Raw genomic sequence first — 19,368 nt, forward strand, 5'->3', positions numbered from 1 at the left:
ATATTATATGTGATTTCACCACACAATGCCTATAAATATTTGTAATTAGGATACTCACTGTATTTAATTCTGGCCATTTATGAAGTAGCAAATTAGAAAAACAAGCCCACAAACCATCTTGACCAAGAAAATAGTTAAGATGTGGAATCCAGGATGAGGATTACTATGGCAGGCCATAATACGGCATAAATCAACTGTCAGTTAATGTAGCTTACTGGCAAGCTAATTCTTAAGTTTTCACCTACCCATGCCTTTCCTGCAATAGTCACACTACCGTGATGATTAGATGGCCATATGTAGAAAAAGGTCAAATTTGGGGACTAATTTTAGAAATATTTTATATTTAGAATTTTCACATAATACTTAATTTAAACTCAAAATTTAGTATATGATAGTCACATAGCTATAACACAGCAACAAGACAAAACTTATTTGAACATTAATGCATTTATGCAACTTTAATGTAATACAGCAAAGACTGGGTGTCAACAAAAGAAAGCAATGATTGGCTTCTGCAGGACCATGTCAAGGGCTTGCTTTGGTGAGTTTACCATGATCCACACACACCATGGCCTTCAGTCCTAGAAGTATACAACCCGATCTTGCCCACGTCCTAAATTCATCCAAATTCTGGAGGTGAAATCACAGTCATTACATCATAATACTGAAAGATATAAAAAGAGAAACATATTCATTTACAATGAGAAAATGCAATTATACAGGTCAAACATGTGTTCAGAAGGCAATGCTTCAGATCCCCTTCTAAGCAGGCTATAGGAGAATAGACCATAGGGTACTGATAATCTGCTAATGCTCGGTAATGTGTTTGAATGTAAAAAAAAAAAAAAAGGCTTTTGTGTCAACGAGATCAGATGTCTCTACTACCCTTAGTGTAATTTTCTCCCAGAGAATTGCTGGATTCCTGTTTCAGCGGCTCTTGCTTTCCTAGGACCAGTGCTGCTTCACGGCCCTTGACTACCTTCTTACATTCTTTAGAAAATTCATATTTAAACAACATAAATAGAAACCCTCTTGTCACCAGACTTTTACCATTCCTCAGGTTTCCCTCTGTCTCCAGATAAAAACATCAGCATCAATTACTTCTTTACCATTGTGTATGTATGTATGTATGTATGTATGTATGTATGTACATACACTTACATGTTGGTTACAATATAGTATTTTAGACTTGGAGTTTGGAATATGAATTACATCATCAATTTATATACTTCTCCACTAAGTTTTTACACAATTAAGTTCTGTTTTTCTTTTTGTGATAATATCTCACTACCACTGTATAGCCAGGGCTAGTCTCAAACTCAGAATTTCCCTCCTGCCTGTTTCCCAAATGCAGGGATTATGGGTGTGTGCCACCATGCCCTGCTCCCTTAATAATATTTCTTTATAAAAATTGACTTGTCTCACTATTTCAGTTGTCTCATTGTATTATATGGCAATGTTACCTATTAAATTATTCCTCTGTTAAATGGCATCGAGTATGATTTCAACTTTTACTTATGAAAAACAATAAAATCGGTTTATTCTTATATAGGGCCACTTTCATCAACTCCACAAATGAAAGACAGGTCAAAATACATACCTGGAAAAATGCTGATGCTGTTAAAAAATCTTTCAACTGTTTATACTTTCATTGTATGCAATTCACATATTATATATTTGGCATTTTCATTTATAAAACTGAGGATTATGGAGAATTCATCTTTCTGTGTGTTTATAGGGTGTGTGTGTGTGTATGTGTGCGTGCATGTGTATGCATTCACATGTGGGTGTACATGTTCCATTATGTGCACATGGATGTCAGAAGATAATCTCGGATGTTGGTTCTCACCTTCCACCTTGTCTGACACAGGGTCTCTCTGTTGGTCACAGGTGCGGAGGCCAGGCTAGCTGGCCCACAAGCTTCCAAGGATTCACCTCCCATCTTGCCGTAGGAGTGCTGGGATTACAGATGTGTGGTTCCACACCCAGTTTTACCTGGTTTATGGGGACTCGAACTCAGGGCTTCACACTCATGCAGCAAGCACTTTACCTACTGAGCCATCTCCCAAGAATTTTGACTATTACAAATAGAATGAACTAATAGTGAATTTGTAAAATTGGGGATTTCCCTCCTGTCTGTGTTTCCCAAGTGCTGAGATTATGGTATACACCACCACACCCACCAAGTTCACTTCATAAACATTCTTTATAAAAACTGTCTTACCTCAATATTTTATTGGTTCACAATACTACTTTACTTTATATGACAATGTTAATTTCTTTAATCATTCAGTTGTTGAGTGGCATTGAGTATGATATAGTTAGTACAAACGAGAAGTTCCACAACAGTTGATTTATGACAGAATGGGGGTGGCTCCTGTTTGTATGTTCAGTTTTGGTTTCAATAGATTAAACTGCCATTTGACTTCCAGTAAAGAATGCACAAAGTCATTCATCGTGGTTGACCACATACATTCTGTCTTCCATGACCTGTCCATTCTTTTAATTCATGTTTTTGTACTAAAAGACAGGACATTTAGTATGCTATTAGAAGTAGTTAATGAATTATTCATTATACACATTTGTATGTGTGCATTAATGTAACCGGAGTGTGTATCAACTGTCTTCATATTTGTTTATGACTTCTTTCTTTATATACAAGCTTGAAAGTTTCATTAAAATTATTTTAAGATAGGTATAGTAATAAGCGATAAATATAAAATGTATAAAGACAAGATTAGAAACTGGGTGTAGTGCATACATGCCTGTAATCTCAGCATTTGGGAAGTTGAGACAGGATAATTAGGCTGGCTAAGTAAGACCCTATGTCTAAAAAAACAAGAGAAAAAAAAGTTTAGTAATTTTTTCCCAATAAGTCCCATTTCTAGTCTCTGCAGGTTGACAGATGTGGTCTAGAGTACATGCTCCACATTTTTATAATCATCATAAACAGATATATTGACAAATATGTAGGTTTCCCATTTGTTATTAAAATGAGTTTATATAATACACATTATGCAATGTTTTCATTACTTATTTTATATTTAGTATATATTATAGATTTAATATTCTCTTTTGAATATGTATATAACAAGATTCTATAACTTAATAATTCTCTAAATAAAGGGCATGGAGTATCTTTCCAGTTGTTTTCCTTTTATTGTTTTTTGAGACAGGATTTCTCTGTGTAGTCCTGGCTGGCCTAGAACTCACTCTGTATACCAAGCTTGACTCAAACTCAAAGAGATCCATCTGCTTCTGCCTCCTGATTACTGGGAGTAAAGGCATGTGCTATTACCACCTGGTTCCAATTGTTTTCATAAATATCCAAATATATTCTAAGCCTGTTGTATTATAGGCAAACCAAATTTCAAATTTCCCCAAGTATCTACCTGCCAGGAAATAGATCACAAACTCTGTTGATACTTCACTCCCTTGTATAAATTGGCATCATATTTCCATATAAAGACATGCATGCTTACATTCTCATATATAAATATCATAGATTACTTGCAATGCCTAAAACAATATAAATGCTATGCAAATAGTTGTTATAATGTTTAAGTAGTCATATAAAAAAGTCTACCAGCAAAACAATCATAAATTCACTAATACAGTATAGGACAACCATAGCAACAAAAGGACATTTGAGCTAACTGGGGCTGGAGCTAACTGAATCCACCAACACAGAGCCTTTGATGGAGGGCCAACTGTGCTCTCTTAAAATAGGTATAATAATCCATTCTCTTCATGTCTCTACATGAGACAGACCTCAGAACTAGTAGCTCTTTTACCTTAAGATTATGAAATACAAAATAAACATTTGATAGCTACATATCAGCACAATTATGAGGTTATATAAACAATTTATTAAAAATTGCTTTTAACTCTTTTAAATCTAGTATTTCCTGTTGAAAAACAAATTATAAGCAGGATGTGGTAACACATGATTGGAATTCTAGCACTTGGGAGGTAAATGTAGTCAGATCAGGAGACTGAAAGCACCCCACTGTGGTGAGTTCCAGGCAAGCCTGGGCTCCATAGCAAGAGGCTATCTAAAAGAATTTATACTTAAAATTCCATTGGAGACCTTAGTAAAAGCTACACTAACCTGCTAAATAGATTTAAATTTTCCTTCCAAATATAATATAATACACTGGGTCTTGTATTTATTTTAGGAGGCGTTTTGGTGCTATGAAACAAGCCCAGGGACTCATACAAGATAGGCATGTTTTTTTTATCAATGAACTATATGCTTAATGTATGATGCAGTGGTTTATGAACTCATATTTTGCTTTGTTTTCCAAAATGTCTATATATTTGCAACCAATAATCCCTAGAGAAACAGTAGAGAAAACAAGCAAAGACAAAAGGTGTTAAGAAACACATTGTGGCTGATGGACAAGTGAAAAACTTTCATTTGTACCAAGTAAATGTCAATTTACATAGGCAATATAGACAAGTCAGAGAAAGTAGTCCTTTCCTCAAATAGGAAAAGCATCAATGCACACAAAATATAAGGAGTGAAGGAGGTAAAGAGTAAGATGCACACTTTAGTATGATTTGAAATGGTAGGACAAAAACCATAAAAAGATGCAGAGAGATTACAGTTAATTATTTTTGAAAGAGATTGTGCGACATTGAAAGGGGAAATCCCAACATTCACTTATCTAGATCTGCACGTCTCTCCCCCCTCTTATCTTTCACAGCTGAAGTAGTGGCCTTGTATCTAGTACAAAACTTAGGAAAAGTCGCTCAGTGGTTGATGAATGACAGACATTTGCTACTATTTGTGAGTTTGGTTTTGGACTCATATTTAACTGATGTTCCCGTAAAGAATGCACAGAACACTTAAAGAATGCACAGAACACTTATTTCTCAATTCAGTCCACAGAAAAATGCCAGAATGCATTGGGAGGACAACTTTCAAATTTGCCAAGAAGCTCCGTGCATTCCCAATGTGTCCTATGCCTCGAAAGAAGAACAAGTGAAGAGAAAGCATTGGTTATATTGAAGAAAATACCAGCATTGCATGGCATAGTATTCTATATGCACTTAGTGTTCTAGAGACCCATCACCTCCAAAGGTGAAACCCTAGGACAACACAGGTAGCAGCATGGAGGCCAATGAACCTTAACATTAAATCATGTGGGGTTAGGCATTGGGCCATTGATGCTAGTATCCTTTGTGAAGATCAGCAGTGTGACCAATCCTGATACAGGCATGCTGGACTGGGCCGCTCCTTTCCTCACAGGAACACCAGTGGGGGGGGGGGGGGGGCGGGAACACAACAGTAGAATGGTTAGGCATTTGTACTTGGAAGTTCCAGGCCTCTGCTGGTGGGAGCCTACCACCATATCTGCCTCTCCCTTCTCAGAGTGCTCCCAAGCAGTGGAAGCAAGGTGCCTTTCCTTCTTGCAGTAAGTCCAGTTAAAGTGTCAGCCAGGAGACATATGCTACTGGCATTTACTCTGTGCTTTCCACTGATGGGCACTACTTCCACTTCCCTCTGGATAGTCACAGATCACAGCTAAAACTCTTTCCCTGCCCATCTGTTGATGTGGTCCTCGAACCTTTCCAACCACTAGGAAAGACGAAGAAAGTGCTGAGCAAGAGGCTAAGAAACTAGGGACTTACAGCTAGGGGGCTTACAGGAATCCTGTTCAAGCAGCAACTTGACTTTCCCCTCCCTTTGGCCCTCTCAGTTTCCCCTGGTTCCTGCTCTTACAAGAAGAAAAAAAAATTAAAAAGTTAAGACACACACATGTAGTTCCCTGTGGCCCTATAGGAAAATTCAAGTCATAGTCCAGCTCTCCACAGCAAAAAGTGCTGGTCACAGTACTGTCTTGATCAGAATTTTGCTGCAGGATTATTTTCTGACAGGCCTGTGAATGCGGCTGGGGACCATACTGTAACCTTGAGCCGAGCCAAGCAAATGGCCAGGAAAGACATCCACAAGGTAGAAGACACGAGTGTCTCTTATATGAGCACCAAGCAGTTCACCCATGTGCAGAGAATAGACTGACCATCACCAGAGAGACCAGAGAAGGCCACCAAATAGCTCAAAGGCCCAAGATCTCTCTTTAGAGCATTTCCTCTTCCCTCTTCTGTTCTCTCACCAATTAGGAGTGGGCCAGAAGGGAAAGAATGGGACATGGAAGGTGAAGGGGGAAAGACTTGGTCAGCTCATGCTAAGGGGATGTTTCCTGGCTCTGGAGCTTTGGAATGGGCGGTAACTCACATATCTAGTGAAGAGACAATAGGAAAAGGGTCATAATACCAAAAGGCCTCTTGTTGATCTGCAGCCCCTCTAATAAGTACAAGGGCACTGATCCAGCTGTAGGCCTGAAGGACCTAAAGATAGTAAAAGATGAGTCTGAATTGTACCCTTGTTTTGTCACCAGCACAGTTTAATGGGACAGAGATGGCCCCAAGGCCAACTGTACATTTCAACATAACAAAAAGGTAGTATTTTATTTTACCCTAAGTCTCTGGGCTATCTAGTCTCAAGTCACCCAAGAAGTGTTGGGTATGGGTTCCATCTCATAGAGTGGGCCTTAAGTCAATTTATACACTGGCTGGTTACACTCAGAAGCTTTGCCATAAATGATTGCACTAGTGTATCTTGAAGACAGGACAGATTGTAGATCAAGGATTCTATGGCTGGGTAGTGGCTAGGTTGATTTTAAGTTTCTCTTTTGGTAGCCTGTAGAGTGCCTTCCTATATCAAAGACACTAGAATGGAGGCACCAGCTAGACCTCTCCATGTTCAATGAGTTGTGTATGTTGTCTTCAGCAATAGGACCCACTGTCAGTTTGTGAAGAGCAACGTATTCTCTTTGCAACAGCCTGGGTTGTTTAGGGATTTCCATTGGACTGGTCCTTTTTTTAAGTAGTGATAAAATGACTCCTAATGGCATTCTGCTACATTCATAGATCAATACCTTACCCGGCCATTATCAGAGAAGCTTCCTCCTGCAGCAGATAGGAACAAATCTGAGACCCACAGCCACACATTACGGGGGGTGGGGGGCGTTGAACACACCGCCCTAATGGGATGTCTCCATCAAATCCCTCCCTCAGAGCTCAGGGAACCCTTGAAAAAAGGAGGCAAAAAGACACCAAAAGAACAAAGCCCTCTAAATCAAGTGAGCAAAGGTCATATGAACTCACAGAGACTGATGCAGCATGCACAGGGACTGCACAGGTCTGTACCAGGTTTTCTGTGTGTATATTATGGGTTTCAGTTTAGTGTTTTTATAGATTCCTGAGTGTGTGAACTGGTGGGTCTCTGACTCATGTGCTTTATCTTGGGATCACTTCCTTCTGTTGATTTGTCTTATCCAACTTGGATGTAATAGCTTTGTTTTTATCTTATTGTATTTTCTTTTGTTATGTTGTTATCTCTTAGAAGCCTGTTCATTTCTAGTGAGAGAAAGGGTGTGGGTCCAGAGCAGAGGGCAGGTGGCGAGGAGCTAGGAGGAGTAGAGGGAGGGGAAACTGTATTAGAAAAAAGTATTTTCAATAAAAGGGGAGGAACAAGCAGACCCAGCAAAGCTCTGTTGCCCACACTACTGTTCACAATCCACAAGGTGGAATTTAGCAACACCGAAATTTCTGAGTTTGTCTACTATTTTGATATTGATGTGTGCAAACAAATACTGGAACCAGAAATAAAGATGATTACAAAGATGCAATAAACAAGGCTTCTTGAAGTAGAGGTCAGTCAGGGAATTAGGGTAAAATCCCCCGAGGCCGTGACTGATAAGCGGGTTTGTAAGGCAGACTGCAGAGATGTCAGCGCTCCAAATGTAATATGAAATATGAAGTAACAATAAGTTCAAGAGAATCATAGTGGGATAAGAAATCCAATGAAGCTGGGCAGCTTGAGGCCAGCCTGGTCTACAAAGCGAGTTCCAGGCGGGTCAGCCAGTGCTACAAAGAGAAACCCTGTCCTGAAAAACCAAAACAAACAAACAAAAACAAACCATGAAAGGAAAAAGAAAAAAGAAATGCAACAAAAGGCTTTTGTGCAGTTGGTGTGAGGCAAAGTGCTCAATGGTAATACATCAGGCTTGAGAGACGTGGCGTATGTAATCTTGCAAGCCATTTAAGATTTTATTGTAGATATGAGGAAATCATTAAAGAATTTGAAGCAGAGAAACATTATGGTTATATATATATTATATATATATATATATATATATATTAGAGACATCATTCTGTGTTAAAAGTGAAAAAGCAAAAGTAAAAAAAATCCAATATGTTAAACCCTTTGCCATATATGACAGTTGCTTTCTGAATTTTCTTTCAAATCTGGACAGCAAACTCTCCCGAAACCTGCCCTCTACCTCCCCTTCGTTCATCTTTCTCAGCTGCTCTTAAAATGTCGATGATCCTAGAGTTGATTTCAGACAATTTTCTCTATGGATTTGTGCTTAAAGTATCTAATTTGTTCCCTTGCCCTAAATGGTCACTCTTGATAGCAGCTTTTACTGTACTTACCAAAACTGCTCTTGTCACCTCAGAGCTTTACCAGCTTGCCAGGAATCTCTGCCTAGCGAGCTTGCTGAAAATAGTGAAAATTATCCCATGTATTGCATTCTGTCCCTCAGACAGTGACTTCACACAATAATAAATTAAGAAACTTGAGAACTGCCTTCCTTTATATAGAACTCTTATCTGTCATGAACATTTGCTGTTAGTTTGGTTAGCTTAGAATCTACGGTCCCAGGGCAGCTCTGAAGGTATTTTGCTTTTCTTGTGGCTGACATCTACAACTAGCTGGCTTTAAATAAGGGGCTAGGAGATAATCTAGAGAGATCTGATTTAGTCAGTTGATAGGCATGAAGAATAGAGATAAAACTTCTCTGAAATATGCACCTTAGTTGTGGCCTGAGCTGGAGAATTTCAGGAAGCCCATCCCATGAGCCTACTCTACAGATTTCAGACTTATGCAATCAACCCAAGTCAATACACCACAATTGTATATAATTTCTTTTTCCATATTTCCTACTGATCTTGTTTCACAGGCTAAACCCTGATTAATATTATGTCATCTGATCAATGTTGCAAAAATCATTCTTAATCCATTTCTCTGTATTTCATCCTAACTACCAGTGGCTAAACTCAGAGTTTTATTACTTGAAGGGTTTTCACATTATTAACTATCTTTTTCAGTCCAGTATCTTCCTATGCTATCTTCTGTATGAAGACTGGTATTTGAACATAACACTCTCCTTATAAGAGGAGACCTTATAAGAGACCCTGTTTTAAGGCAGGGTCTGATTATGTAGCCTGGGCTAGCCTGGACCTTGCTATATAGACCAGTTTCATCTTGAACTCACAGAGAGCCACCTGCCTCTTCCTTCCAAGTGCTGGGATTAAAGGAGTGTGCTACCATATTTGACTTTCCTTAAACGTTTGTAATGACTTTATATTTCATATTGATTTATCTGGAAACTATTCAGTAAAGAGCACAAAATTTGTATATTCATGTTCCACATTACTCAATAGGTTCATCCTACATCCTAGGAAATTACATGACTTGCAGACATAGCTACTATTATCTGTGTCCTCTAAAAGAACAGGCTTTCTTGAGCTCTGTACTTTTGGTCATTACAGTCCCACTACTTATTCTCCACTTGCCCTTATGATGATTTGAATGAGAAATGTCCCCAGTCTTGACACTTGGTTCCCAGTGGATTAGTGCTGTTCAGAAATGCTATGGATGTGGGGGCACATGCCTGTAATCCTAGCAATTTGGGAGGTTGGGCAGGATTGGTGCTTCAGAGTTCAGGGCCAACCTCCTGGATTTCAGGAAATGTTATGGAACCTTTCTGAGCTAGAGCCTTTCTGGAGGAAGCAAGGAAGTGGGGGGTGACCATTGGCGGTGTAGAGCCTTGTCCCACTTCCTGTTAGCTCTCTCTGTTTCGTGTTCCTGGATAAAATGTGATCAGCCAGCCTCTTGCTCCAGCTGACTGCTGACATGCCTTTCTCACCATTACGGATCGTCTCTCTGGAACCTTAAACCAAAATAAACCCCTTCTTCCTCAGGTTGTTTTTGTTCATAGTATTTTATCAGAGCAACAGAAATACATTTTACCACTCCCCAGCCTTAATACCCAAGAGTACTCTTTAAGACCCAGCACAGACATTGATGCACACAAAAATCCATCCTGGTATTTCTCATCTAGGCAGTATAGCCTCTTGCATTCTCTTACATGGCATTATGTGCTAATTCCTACGAAACTTACCAAACTGGTTTATGGCTTTAGTGAGTGAGTTAGACATCTTATTTTGGCAGTATGGGCACCTGGTACAATGTCTGTAATATAACAGATGTTTGCTTTAATATATGTTTCCAAAAATATTTCTGCTGGTTGAATGAAAGAATGGATTATCAAACACTGAATTACGGTTATTGTTAACTGCAATAATGGGATGTGTGGAAAGCAGAATAATAGGTACATAAAGGGGTTCACGTCATAATTCTCAAGACTGGCGACTATATCGCTTTACATGGTAAAAGAACTCTGGCAATATAATTCGGTTACAGATTTGAAGACAGAAGAATTTCCTCTGGATTAACTGGGTGGCATACCCTGGCTGATTGTATATTAAACATAGAAATACTTTTACTACCTGAGCATAGAGAGGGTGCATGAGAATAGGAAACAGAGAAGTTTTAAGTGTGAGAGGGACTCAACTTAGAGTTAGTTTTGAAGACAATGAAAGAGGATCACAAATGAAGGGCTTCTAAAAGCCCAGGACACCATCAGCTGCCATCCAACAAGGAAATGGGGCTCTCACTCTTAGCTTTGTAAGGAACTCAGTTCTACCAACAACCTAAGGAGCAGAGAACCAATTGTCTTCTAGAGTCTCTGGGAAGAAATGCAGCTGGCCAGCACTCTGATTTAACCAGATGAAACCTACACCAGATCTATAGCAGTGTAATATAATAAAGTTGTTACTTTGAGCCCTAAATTCACAACAAACTAAAGAATGCAAGAAAACAGGATATATAGCAAAAAATGGAGTGAGGCGTGGCATGGTGGCACATGCCTTTAATCCTAGCACTCAGAAGGCAGAAGCAGGCAGATCTCTGTGAGTTCCAGGTGATGGAGGAGTATCTATGTGTTAATTTCATTGGTTAATAAAAAACTGACTCAGCCCTTTAATAGGACAGAAAATTAGGTAGGCGGAGTAAACAGAACAGAATGCTGGGTAGAAGGCAGTGAGGCAGACGCTTCAGGCAGTCTCCATAGCCAGTCGCCATGCTTCTCCTCTCCAAGACAGACGCAAGTTAAGATCTTTCCTGGTAAACGACCACCTCGTGGTGCTACACACATTACTAAATATGGGTTAAAGGAAGATGTGAGAATTAACCAATAAGAGGCTGAAACTAATGGGCCAGGCAGTGTTTAAAGGAATACAGTTTCCGTGTAACTATTTCGGGTGTAAAGCTAGCCGGGTGGTGGTACGCAGCCCTGCTGCTCCATCTACATCCAGGCCTCTCAGGGCTACATAGAAAGACCCTATCTCAACAGAAAGATAACTAGATTAAAGAACTGAAAAGCAAATGCCATCGCCACAATGGAATCTTGCAAACAAAATAGATTCTAAGGAAAGATTTAAGAAAAGGGTCACAAAAGGGATAAAAGATGTATCCTAGACTTTACTAAGATCTAGGAGACTTATACAACACGGTAACACATTTAACAGATATTTATAGACCCCTTATATAACAGGCAGAATATACAAACCTCTTACAAACATATAAGCAATAGTAATCATTAAGTTCTCTAAGACATTCGGCAAATTTCAACAACTATGAAACCATGTTTGTACTCTAAAATTAAATGTGAAATAACAAAAGATTTAAAAAAAAGATCTATAGATCCACACCTCAGTTTGCAAATATGATCTCCCAGGAACACAGTCAAATAGAGAAATGGTCATGGGGTATAAAATATAAGATGAGCCTGAAAGTAAGGAAGAAAAATGTTAAAATAAGTATCTCTCAAAGAATGGTGACATGCCAAAGGGTAGAGAAAACAAGCTGAATAAAATAATTATGATAACAGGCTTTTTATAAAAATAACATAAAAATTTAGGTGTTTAAATATAAATAAATACAGAAAAGCTTTCTCTTCAAGTAGAATATACACTAGTAAATGTAATAAAAATGGAGCTTGAAATTTATTATTCTGTAGTCATCATAGTAAAAACATTTAGTCAAGAATAATCAACAGATGCAAAAACTAGTAGAAGATAGTTTGATGAGGAACAGAAAAGATATACAATCTACAAGTATTCAGAGCAAAATTATTGACTGTAACGAGAAAACAAAGGGTTAATCTAACAAAATCCCAGCAACTTAATCAAGAAGTCAATGTGGATATGACATCTGCATCATGAGCAAGTTATGACTATGATGCCCAGACAAAAACTTAATATGAATTCTGAGGTCTTCCTGCCAACATACATCATCAAAATATAAAAAGAAGGAAATGATACTGACACCTAAATTGAGGAGCCTTCTACAAAATAATTGCCTTATATTTTGAAAAATTGTCATTGTCAACAAAGACAAAGAAGATTGAAGAAACTGAAGAAACTTCCTGATCAAGGACTAGAAAGACACACACACACAAAAAAAAAATAAATAAATAAAACTAAGTATGACACATCATCCTGGACTGCAACTTCAACCAAGAAAACAGATAATGTATGAGAAAGTATTTATTCCAAGTAAACACAGTGAAGTATTAAAAAGTAAAGCAGAAATATAGCTGCAAATTCCTTTTAGATGGCAGAAGGAAAGAGAATGGTAGGGCAAATGTGGCAAAATACTTGCTGATAAATGTGGAGAAAGATATGGGAGGTTTTCTATAATATCCTCATGGTTTAACTATGGATTTCAATTAAACATCCTAACCATGATCTTTGTATTGAAGAAAGAAAAAAAATCTTTCAGTTTTTGTTTTGTTTGTAGACAAGCTGTCATTATGTAGCCCAGGCTAGCCTGACTCACTCTATAGACTAGGCTGGCCTCAAACTCAGAGATCCACCTGTCTCTGCCTCCTGGTTACTGGAATTAAAAGTGTGTGCCACCATACCTAGCAAAAAAAGCTTTATATTACCAAATTCTATTGAGATGTACAGCATATATGTAAATTTCTTTTCTGTTGTTGCTGCAAGAAGGTTTAAAAATACGTTAAAGTAGCAGAAAATAAAACTTAACTTATAGTTTGGTGAATGGTTTCATAATACAATTATTTTAAAAAGAATGCATAAATAACTGGAAATTTAAAAAGCAAAACTCTTCAGCTGGGGCTGGAGAGATGGCTGGTTCAGTGGTTAAGAGCACTTGTTGCTCTTGCAGAGGAGCCGAATTCAGTTCCCAGAACCCAAATGGCCACTCACAGCCATCTGTAGTTCCAGTTCCAGAGGATCCAATGCTCTCCTCTGACATCCCTAAGCATTAAGCATACATATTTACATGCAGGCAAAACACCCACACATATAAAATTGCCAAATTAAAAAATCATTTAGACATCATAAAGCAATAATTGTTAAAGTATAACAAAATAATAAGCAAATTCTTACAAACTGGTAGAGAATAATTTGTAGTTTTCACTTTTTTAGAAAAGAAATACTAATGGGCTAGAGTCCAATTCATTAAATCAGAAAATGAACAAATGAAAGGGAACTAGAAGAAAAAGAAATATAGATTACATAATTAAAAGAGAAAGCAGGGCTGGAGAGATGGCTCAGTAAGCAAACTGCTCACTATTCAAGCAAAAAGACCTAAATTCTAACTCTAGCACCTAAATAAAAGCTGGGCATGGTGGCCAGGTTTATAAACCCAGTGCTGGGGAGGTAGGGACCATGGTCACCTGGGCTTACTGGCCAGTCAGACTATCCTCATCAGGACTCAGTGAAAGCTCTTGTCTCAAAAAACAAAACAAAACACAAACAGACAAAACACACACAAAAAAGAGGGTGATTCCTGAAGACCAATATAGGAGGCTAATCTCTGTCCTATCCCCATCCCCCCCAAAAAAGCCTTGTTAAAACCAAAAGAAGGAAATTCATTAAAATTATTGTAACCTATCACATTCTCATGTTGTCCTATGAATAGGGAAAATGCTTATGCAAGTAGATATAGACAAAATATTTGATGGAAAAAAACTCCATACCCATTCACAATAAGTCTTCTCAGCAAACTATGAAAATTGAATTGAATAAAATGTATGTCCTGGCAATGATGAAGCCTGCATGGGCAGCCCATATATGACGGTTCTGTTGAACTTGTCCATATTGGGTTTTATGGTCTAAGTTGAGGAGGACGACTGACCAGGTCTCTTCCTCAACAGGCCATCAGATCTCATTCCAGATGGTTGTGAGCCACCATGTGGTTGCTGGGAATTGAACTCAGGACCTTTGGAAGAGCAGGCAGTGCTCTTAACCGCTGATCCATCTCTCCAGCTAACTGTGAATACTAACTAATTTTCAGCTGGGTGGTGGTTGCCGATGCCTTTAATCCCAACACTCGGGAGACAGAGGCAGGAAGAGCTCTGTGAGTTAGTTCAAAGTCAGCCTGGTCTACAGAGTGAGTTCCAGGACAGCCAGGGCTGTTACACAGAGAAACCCTGTCTCAAAACACCTCCTCCCCCCAAAAAAACAATTTTCTTGGGCAAACTAAAAAAAATGCATATTGGTAAAAAAAGACAGTGCCAATACAATATAATTAAAAATAGCCCAGGACAATCTACAAATTACTAGAAAAATATAATTCAGAAAGGATGCATGTTATAAAATCAATATAAAAGTACAAATCATTTTCCCCTTTACTAGTAACAATTAGAAAATGAGCTTTAAAAAGACTCACTTTGCAGAAACTATAAACTAATCAGCAGTAAATTTACTAAAGTGCCTCACAGATTTACCTGGCTAGATTTTGGTGCATATGGTTTCAATTTTATCATTAATGCTAGCTTTTGGGGTTTTGTCGGTTATTTTGAATGTGTCATTTTCAATTCCTTTTTTCTTTCTTTACATGCATTTTTAGTAAAGAAAAAAAAACAAAACAAGAAGATTACCTTTAGCAACACAACTTCCAAGTGCGGGACACCAGCAAAAGCAGGGTAGCGTTGGCAAGCATCTTCATGGTCGTCAATGGGTGAACTGCGTTACAAACGCACCAAGGAAATGGAATCATACTGCAACCTCTCAACAACTGGAAAACAGGAAGCAAGGTGAAGTCATTCTGTCTGTCACATTCAGTCTGACTCAGCTTCCCTTGGATTTTCCAATTCCTTACTTTCCTTTCAGCTCCCAATTCAATGACACAATTCTTATTAAATAGGTACGCAGTATAAGGGGGCATGTTCTGCACCGCAGCTTACAGCATCAAGTCCCTGGAAACAAGCATTTTCTTTTTAATCAAATCTCAACATGGACACTTTGTGTCTCATCACTTGTAACTTACAAACTTACTGGTCTTATTCAGACATCCTTTGGTGGATGTGTGATTAAACTCTAACTTTTTTGTGTGTCCCACACATTTTCTTATGGGACACAAAAAATTTCACTAAGTATTCACCATTACAATTTTTTATGATTTAAATCACTGGGGAGAAATTACGTAGCTCCAACACACTTCTTGCCCTGAATAGCTTCCTTTGTTTTCTAGGTGAGCATCTCTCTCCCTATAGCCTGCATTATCACATTTTGCCTTTGAATAGAGGTAAAAAAAAAAAAAAAAACACAGGGGAGGAAAGGCCTATAGAATAACAATCTGCTGCTTTCAGATGAAATGGAACCTCCTTCCTTTCTTATGCTTTAGGAACAAACCTGAACCCAGAAGATCCACAGTTGCCAATGTTATTCATAACTTGCTTAAATATCTATTTCACTCCTGCTACGCAACAGCCACTGCAATCTGCCCCCTCATCTCCCTGTGCAAGGCCTAACCGCAGCAAGGACTCCAGAAACGCAAGCGATGAAGAAGGACTGATGAGACTTGAGTCAAACCTGGGTTCCCCCTCTTTTTTTGTTTTTTGTTTTGTTTTGTTTTGGTTTTGGGTTTTTTTGTTTTGTTTTGTTTTTACAATCTATAAGGCTCATTTAAACAGGCTATTGCTTTCCGGAAAGGAAGAATTAGTCTTCAAACACAAATGGCGCTTGTTTGGAAATCGCCCATGATATGATATTCCTTGCTTCGAGAGATAAACTGCGTACTCCTTCACAAATGGTCAAAGCCTGTAGCTCATTTCTTTCACACAATCAAGATTACAGGCAAGCTGCCTCAGAACAAGCCTGCCCTGAGCCTTTCATCCTGGAAACACTAGGCCTAAACAGCAGTCCATCTCATATGGCAGATGTCACTCACCCTTTAAGGCCCACCCAAAGTTTTCCCTTCGTCTTAGATGGCTCTCATTACTAACAAGCAGTGACTCGGTCCATCCATGATTTCTGAATACCTCAGACAAGCACATTTTTATAGTACTTGGGTTCGAGCATCATTTTGTAACTTTTGTTTTCACTTACTAAATCCCTTTTTACGTTAAAAAAAAAAAAACCTAGTTCTCAGAGCTCATCTTACAGGCCTTAGGCACATCTTTGCACTTGAACTAAACATTTCCAATATACACAAAAGTAGAGAAAACAGTATAGTAAATCCCCATTCAGTTTTAATTTATCGACCAGGGAACATTTTGTTAGTACCTCCCTACACTGCGGCCTATCACGAAAATCAAAATACTGCAGTTTACTTTAAAAAGTCAGTTATCTCATGTGAAATATCTTAATTACTCAATGCAATCAAATACCCACTTCATTCAAGCTTACTTTGTAAAAGAGCCATTCAACGCGCCTGTATGTGTTGTTTCTCTTTTTCTTTTTCTTATTCTTATTTTTTTTTTTTTTTTTTTGGAAAGAACAGGAAAAGGGAGAACAGCTGGGGAAAAGCATAATTAAGTTTCAGAGAGCCTGGATGTCCCAAATGAGAAAGAAAGTATCTGACCTGATTTGGCTGGGAAAAATCTATTTCACTACTTCTCCGGAGGAGGAGGGTGCGACTTCAGTCCAGCAGATGCAGGAGGAGGCGCCGAGGGGAGAGTGGTACTACCTCCACTGGGAGTCCCTTCTGGATAATCCCACCGCGGAGCCAGGAGACAGCGCTTTTTTGGAGGCTTGGGTTCCCGCGTATTTCCTGGTGGGAGCGTGGATCTCCCGGAGGCACAAGGTTGGTCCCCCATAGGTATGGCCGGACCAGAGCGTCAGTTTTCTCTGGTGGGCCCTGGCAAGGCCGAGAGATCTGAGATGGCGGATCCCCTCCAGGCACGGGGCTGGCTTCCTCCTGGTTTCGCTGTTACCGTATTTCCTGTATCCCTGAGACGTATATCCCTTCTCCGCCTCCGCAGCGCTCCGTTCCCATCCCATTTTAACCTTTCTACGAAAGTGGAATGAAAAAAAAAAAAGCACATTTAATAAAAAGCTTTTCCACAGCACATCTAGCACATCTCTCCCACAGTTTAATTAACTATGGAGAGTTTTGTACAGTTTTATTTTAAAAATGTCAATTTGTCTGTAACTTGCCAACAGGGCATGTCTTAATTAATGGGTGTGTGGGAGGGTCGCGGGGGTGCTGTAACCAAAGAAATTAAGCATTTTACAGTGCAGTTTTATACACACATCACAGAATCATGAAAGCGGGTACAACCATCTGAAAAGCTGTATATAAATATGTTGACTAATTGGCTACAGTGTTAAATTTCAAGGCGATTATGGAACTTGATGCCCAATAAATTCAACATGTGCCATACAACCCAGGACCACTGTGGTTCCTCCATAGTTTTAAATTTTTGTCATCTTGAAAATTCACTGTATTTTTTTTTTCCGCATTCCAACATCCAATATTTCTCTGAAAACAGACAACTGGTGGCACTTCGTGTTTAATTGGCAACATTTTCTTTCTTTCTTAGGGCTATGGAAAACAATGACTCATCTTACTATTGTGCCATGTTATTATATTCTATGTTATATGGTAAGAAACCAGAAAGAGTAACCAGAAGGTGCCACAAAACCGAGAAAAGGCTTCTGCGTTTCTTTGATCTTCATCTCTCAATAACTTTTATGTCTTTGTCCCTTTGCCTGGTCAAACTAAACTACACTTTCCCACTTCTGCCCCTCATTGTTTTAATGAAGAAGTTTCAACCCATAATGTCAAAAGCATTCCCTTTTAACAAACTTTCCTGTTCTCAAGCTCTGCAGTATTTAATTAATTAAATTATTGGAATTTCTTTTCTAGCTATGATAATTCATGTGCAAAATGAGGCCAGAGCTACCTCACACCTAAAAGATGGCTACCTTCCTCCAACCACTCTGCACAGCCTATTACATAAATTAGGTGCCAATAGGGATTTGGTAAAATTCAATGGCCCTATGTTTTTTTTTTCCAATTAAAAAATGAGATTAAAATCTAATGCCATCATTACCCTTTTTGCCTTTCCTACATACAATATGCCCCCCAACTCAGCCCTATAACTATAGATAACCATATCAATCACTACTAATAAAAACAGAAAATCTTAACCAAAAATAAGAGGATATTGAGAGATAGGTTAGAACCAGAACATTTGTACCAAAATGTAATAATACGGGAGTCAGCATTGTACAAGTAATAGCTGAAGTTATGGGTGTGGGTGCTCTCCCAAGAGAAACTAGAACTGGCAAGAAATGGAATTTAATGGCAGATGGAAGAAAAGCTGCAGCCAAGTTTGAGAAAAAGTGAGCAAAATCAGAAGACTCTGACGTGAGATTTCTGAAACTTGATGTTGATGACCTTTGCAGTTGGATTGTGTGTGTGTGTGTGTGTGTGTGACTGTGACCTGACAGTAGAACATTTAGTGATATTCTAAACTAGGGCTATGGGGAGTAGCACTCTCTAGACTTCAGTTATGATAACCAAAAATACCACAAGACATTGCCAAATGTCTTCCAGGGACCGAGTACTCCTCAGCAGGGGCTGGAGAGATGACGCAGCAGTTAAGAACACTGGTTGCTCTTCCAGAGGACCTGAGTTCAATTCCCAGCACCCACATGGCAACTCACAGCTGTCAGTAACTCCAGTTCCAGGGGATCCAACACCCTCACTATGTGCAGGCAAAACACCAACTTACATAAAAAATAATGAAAATGAAGATAATTTAGTCCTCCATTCAGCTGTACACTACAGCTTTTATATCATTCAAACTAAAGACCACATCATTTGTCAAAATAATTAGCAGTTTCTTAATCTTTTTATACATATTTCTATAGGTGTGTAAGACCAAATATATCAGCGTAAAAATTAAGATT

The 19,368-nt window shown here is 38.7% G+C and overlaps 1 protein-coding gene across 5 annotated transcripts; it reads right to left on the reverse strand.

Moving 5' to 3' along the window:
* Positions 1-428: 428 nt before the first annotated feature.
* Nbdy (negative regulator of P-body association) lies at positions 429-17,353 on the reverse strand. 5 transcript variants are annotated; one of them, XM_038317081.1, is made up of 5 exons: positions 17,033-17,353; positions 15,108-15,244; positions 11,908-11,984; positions 10,257-10,327; positions 429-664 (listed from the first exon to the last, which is right to left on the reverse strand). In XM_038317081.1, the coding sequence occupies exon 1, from the start codon at positions 17,265-17,267 to the stop codon at positions 17,061-17,063; it is 207 nt and encodes a 68-aa protein (XP_038173009.1). In that variant the 5' UTR covers positions 17,268-17,353; the 3' UTR covers positions 429-664; positions 10,257-10,327; positions 11,908-11,984; positions 15,108-15,244; positions 17,033-17,060. The 5 variants fall into 5 exon arrangements, with proteins under 5 accessions (XP_038173009.1, XP_038173013.1, XP_038173011.1 ...); XM_038317082.1 differs by lacking the exon at positions 429-664 and adding an exon at positions 7,081-7,096; XM_038317085.1 differs by lacking the exon at positions 11,908-11,984.
* Between the last annotated feature and the right edge of the window lie 2,015 nt (positions 17,354-19,368).

Source organism: Arvicola amphibius, chromosome X, assembly GCF_903992535.2.
Source record: "Arvicola amphibius chromosome X, mArvAmp1.2, whole genome shotgun sequence".
NCBI lineage: Eukaryota > Metazoa > Chordata > Mammalia > Rodentia > Cricetidae > Arvicola > Arvicola amphibius.

Coding starts and splice junctions, on each gene's coding strand:
- Nbdy (XM_038317084.1), bottom strand. CDS start 17,267: ATGGGGGACCAACCTTGTGCCTCCGGGAGATCCACGCTCCCACCAGGA.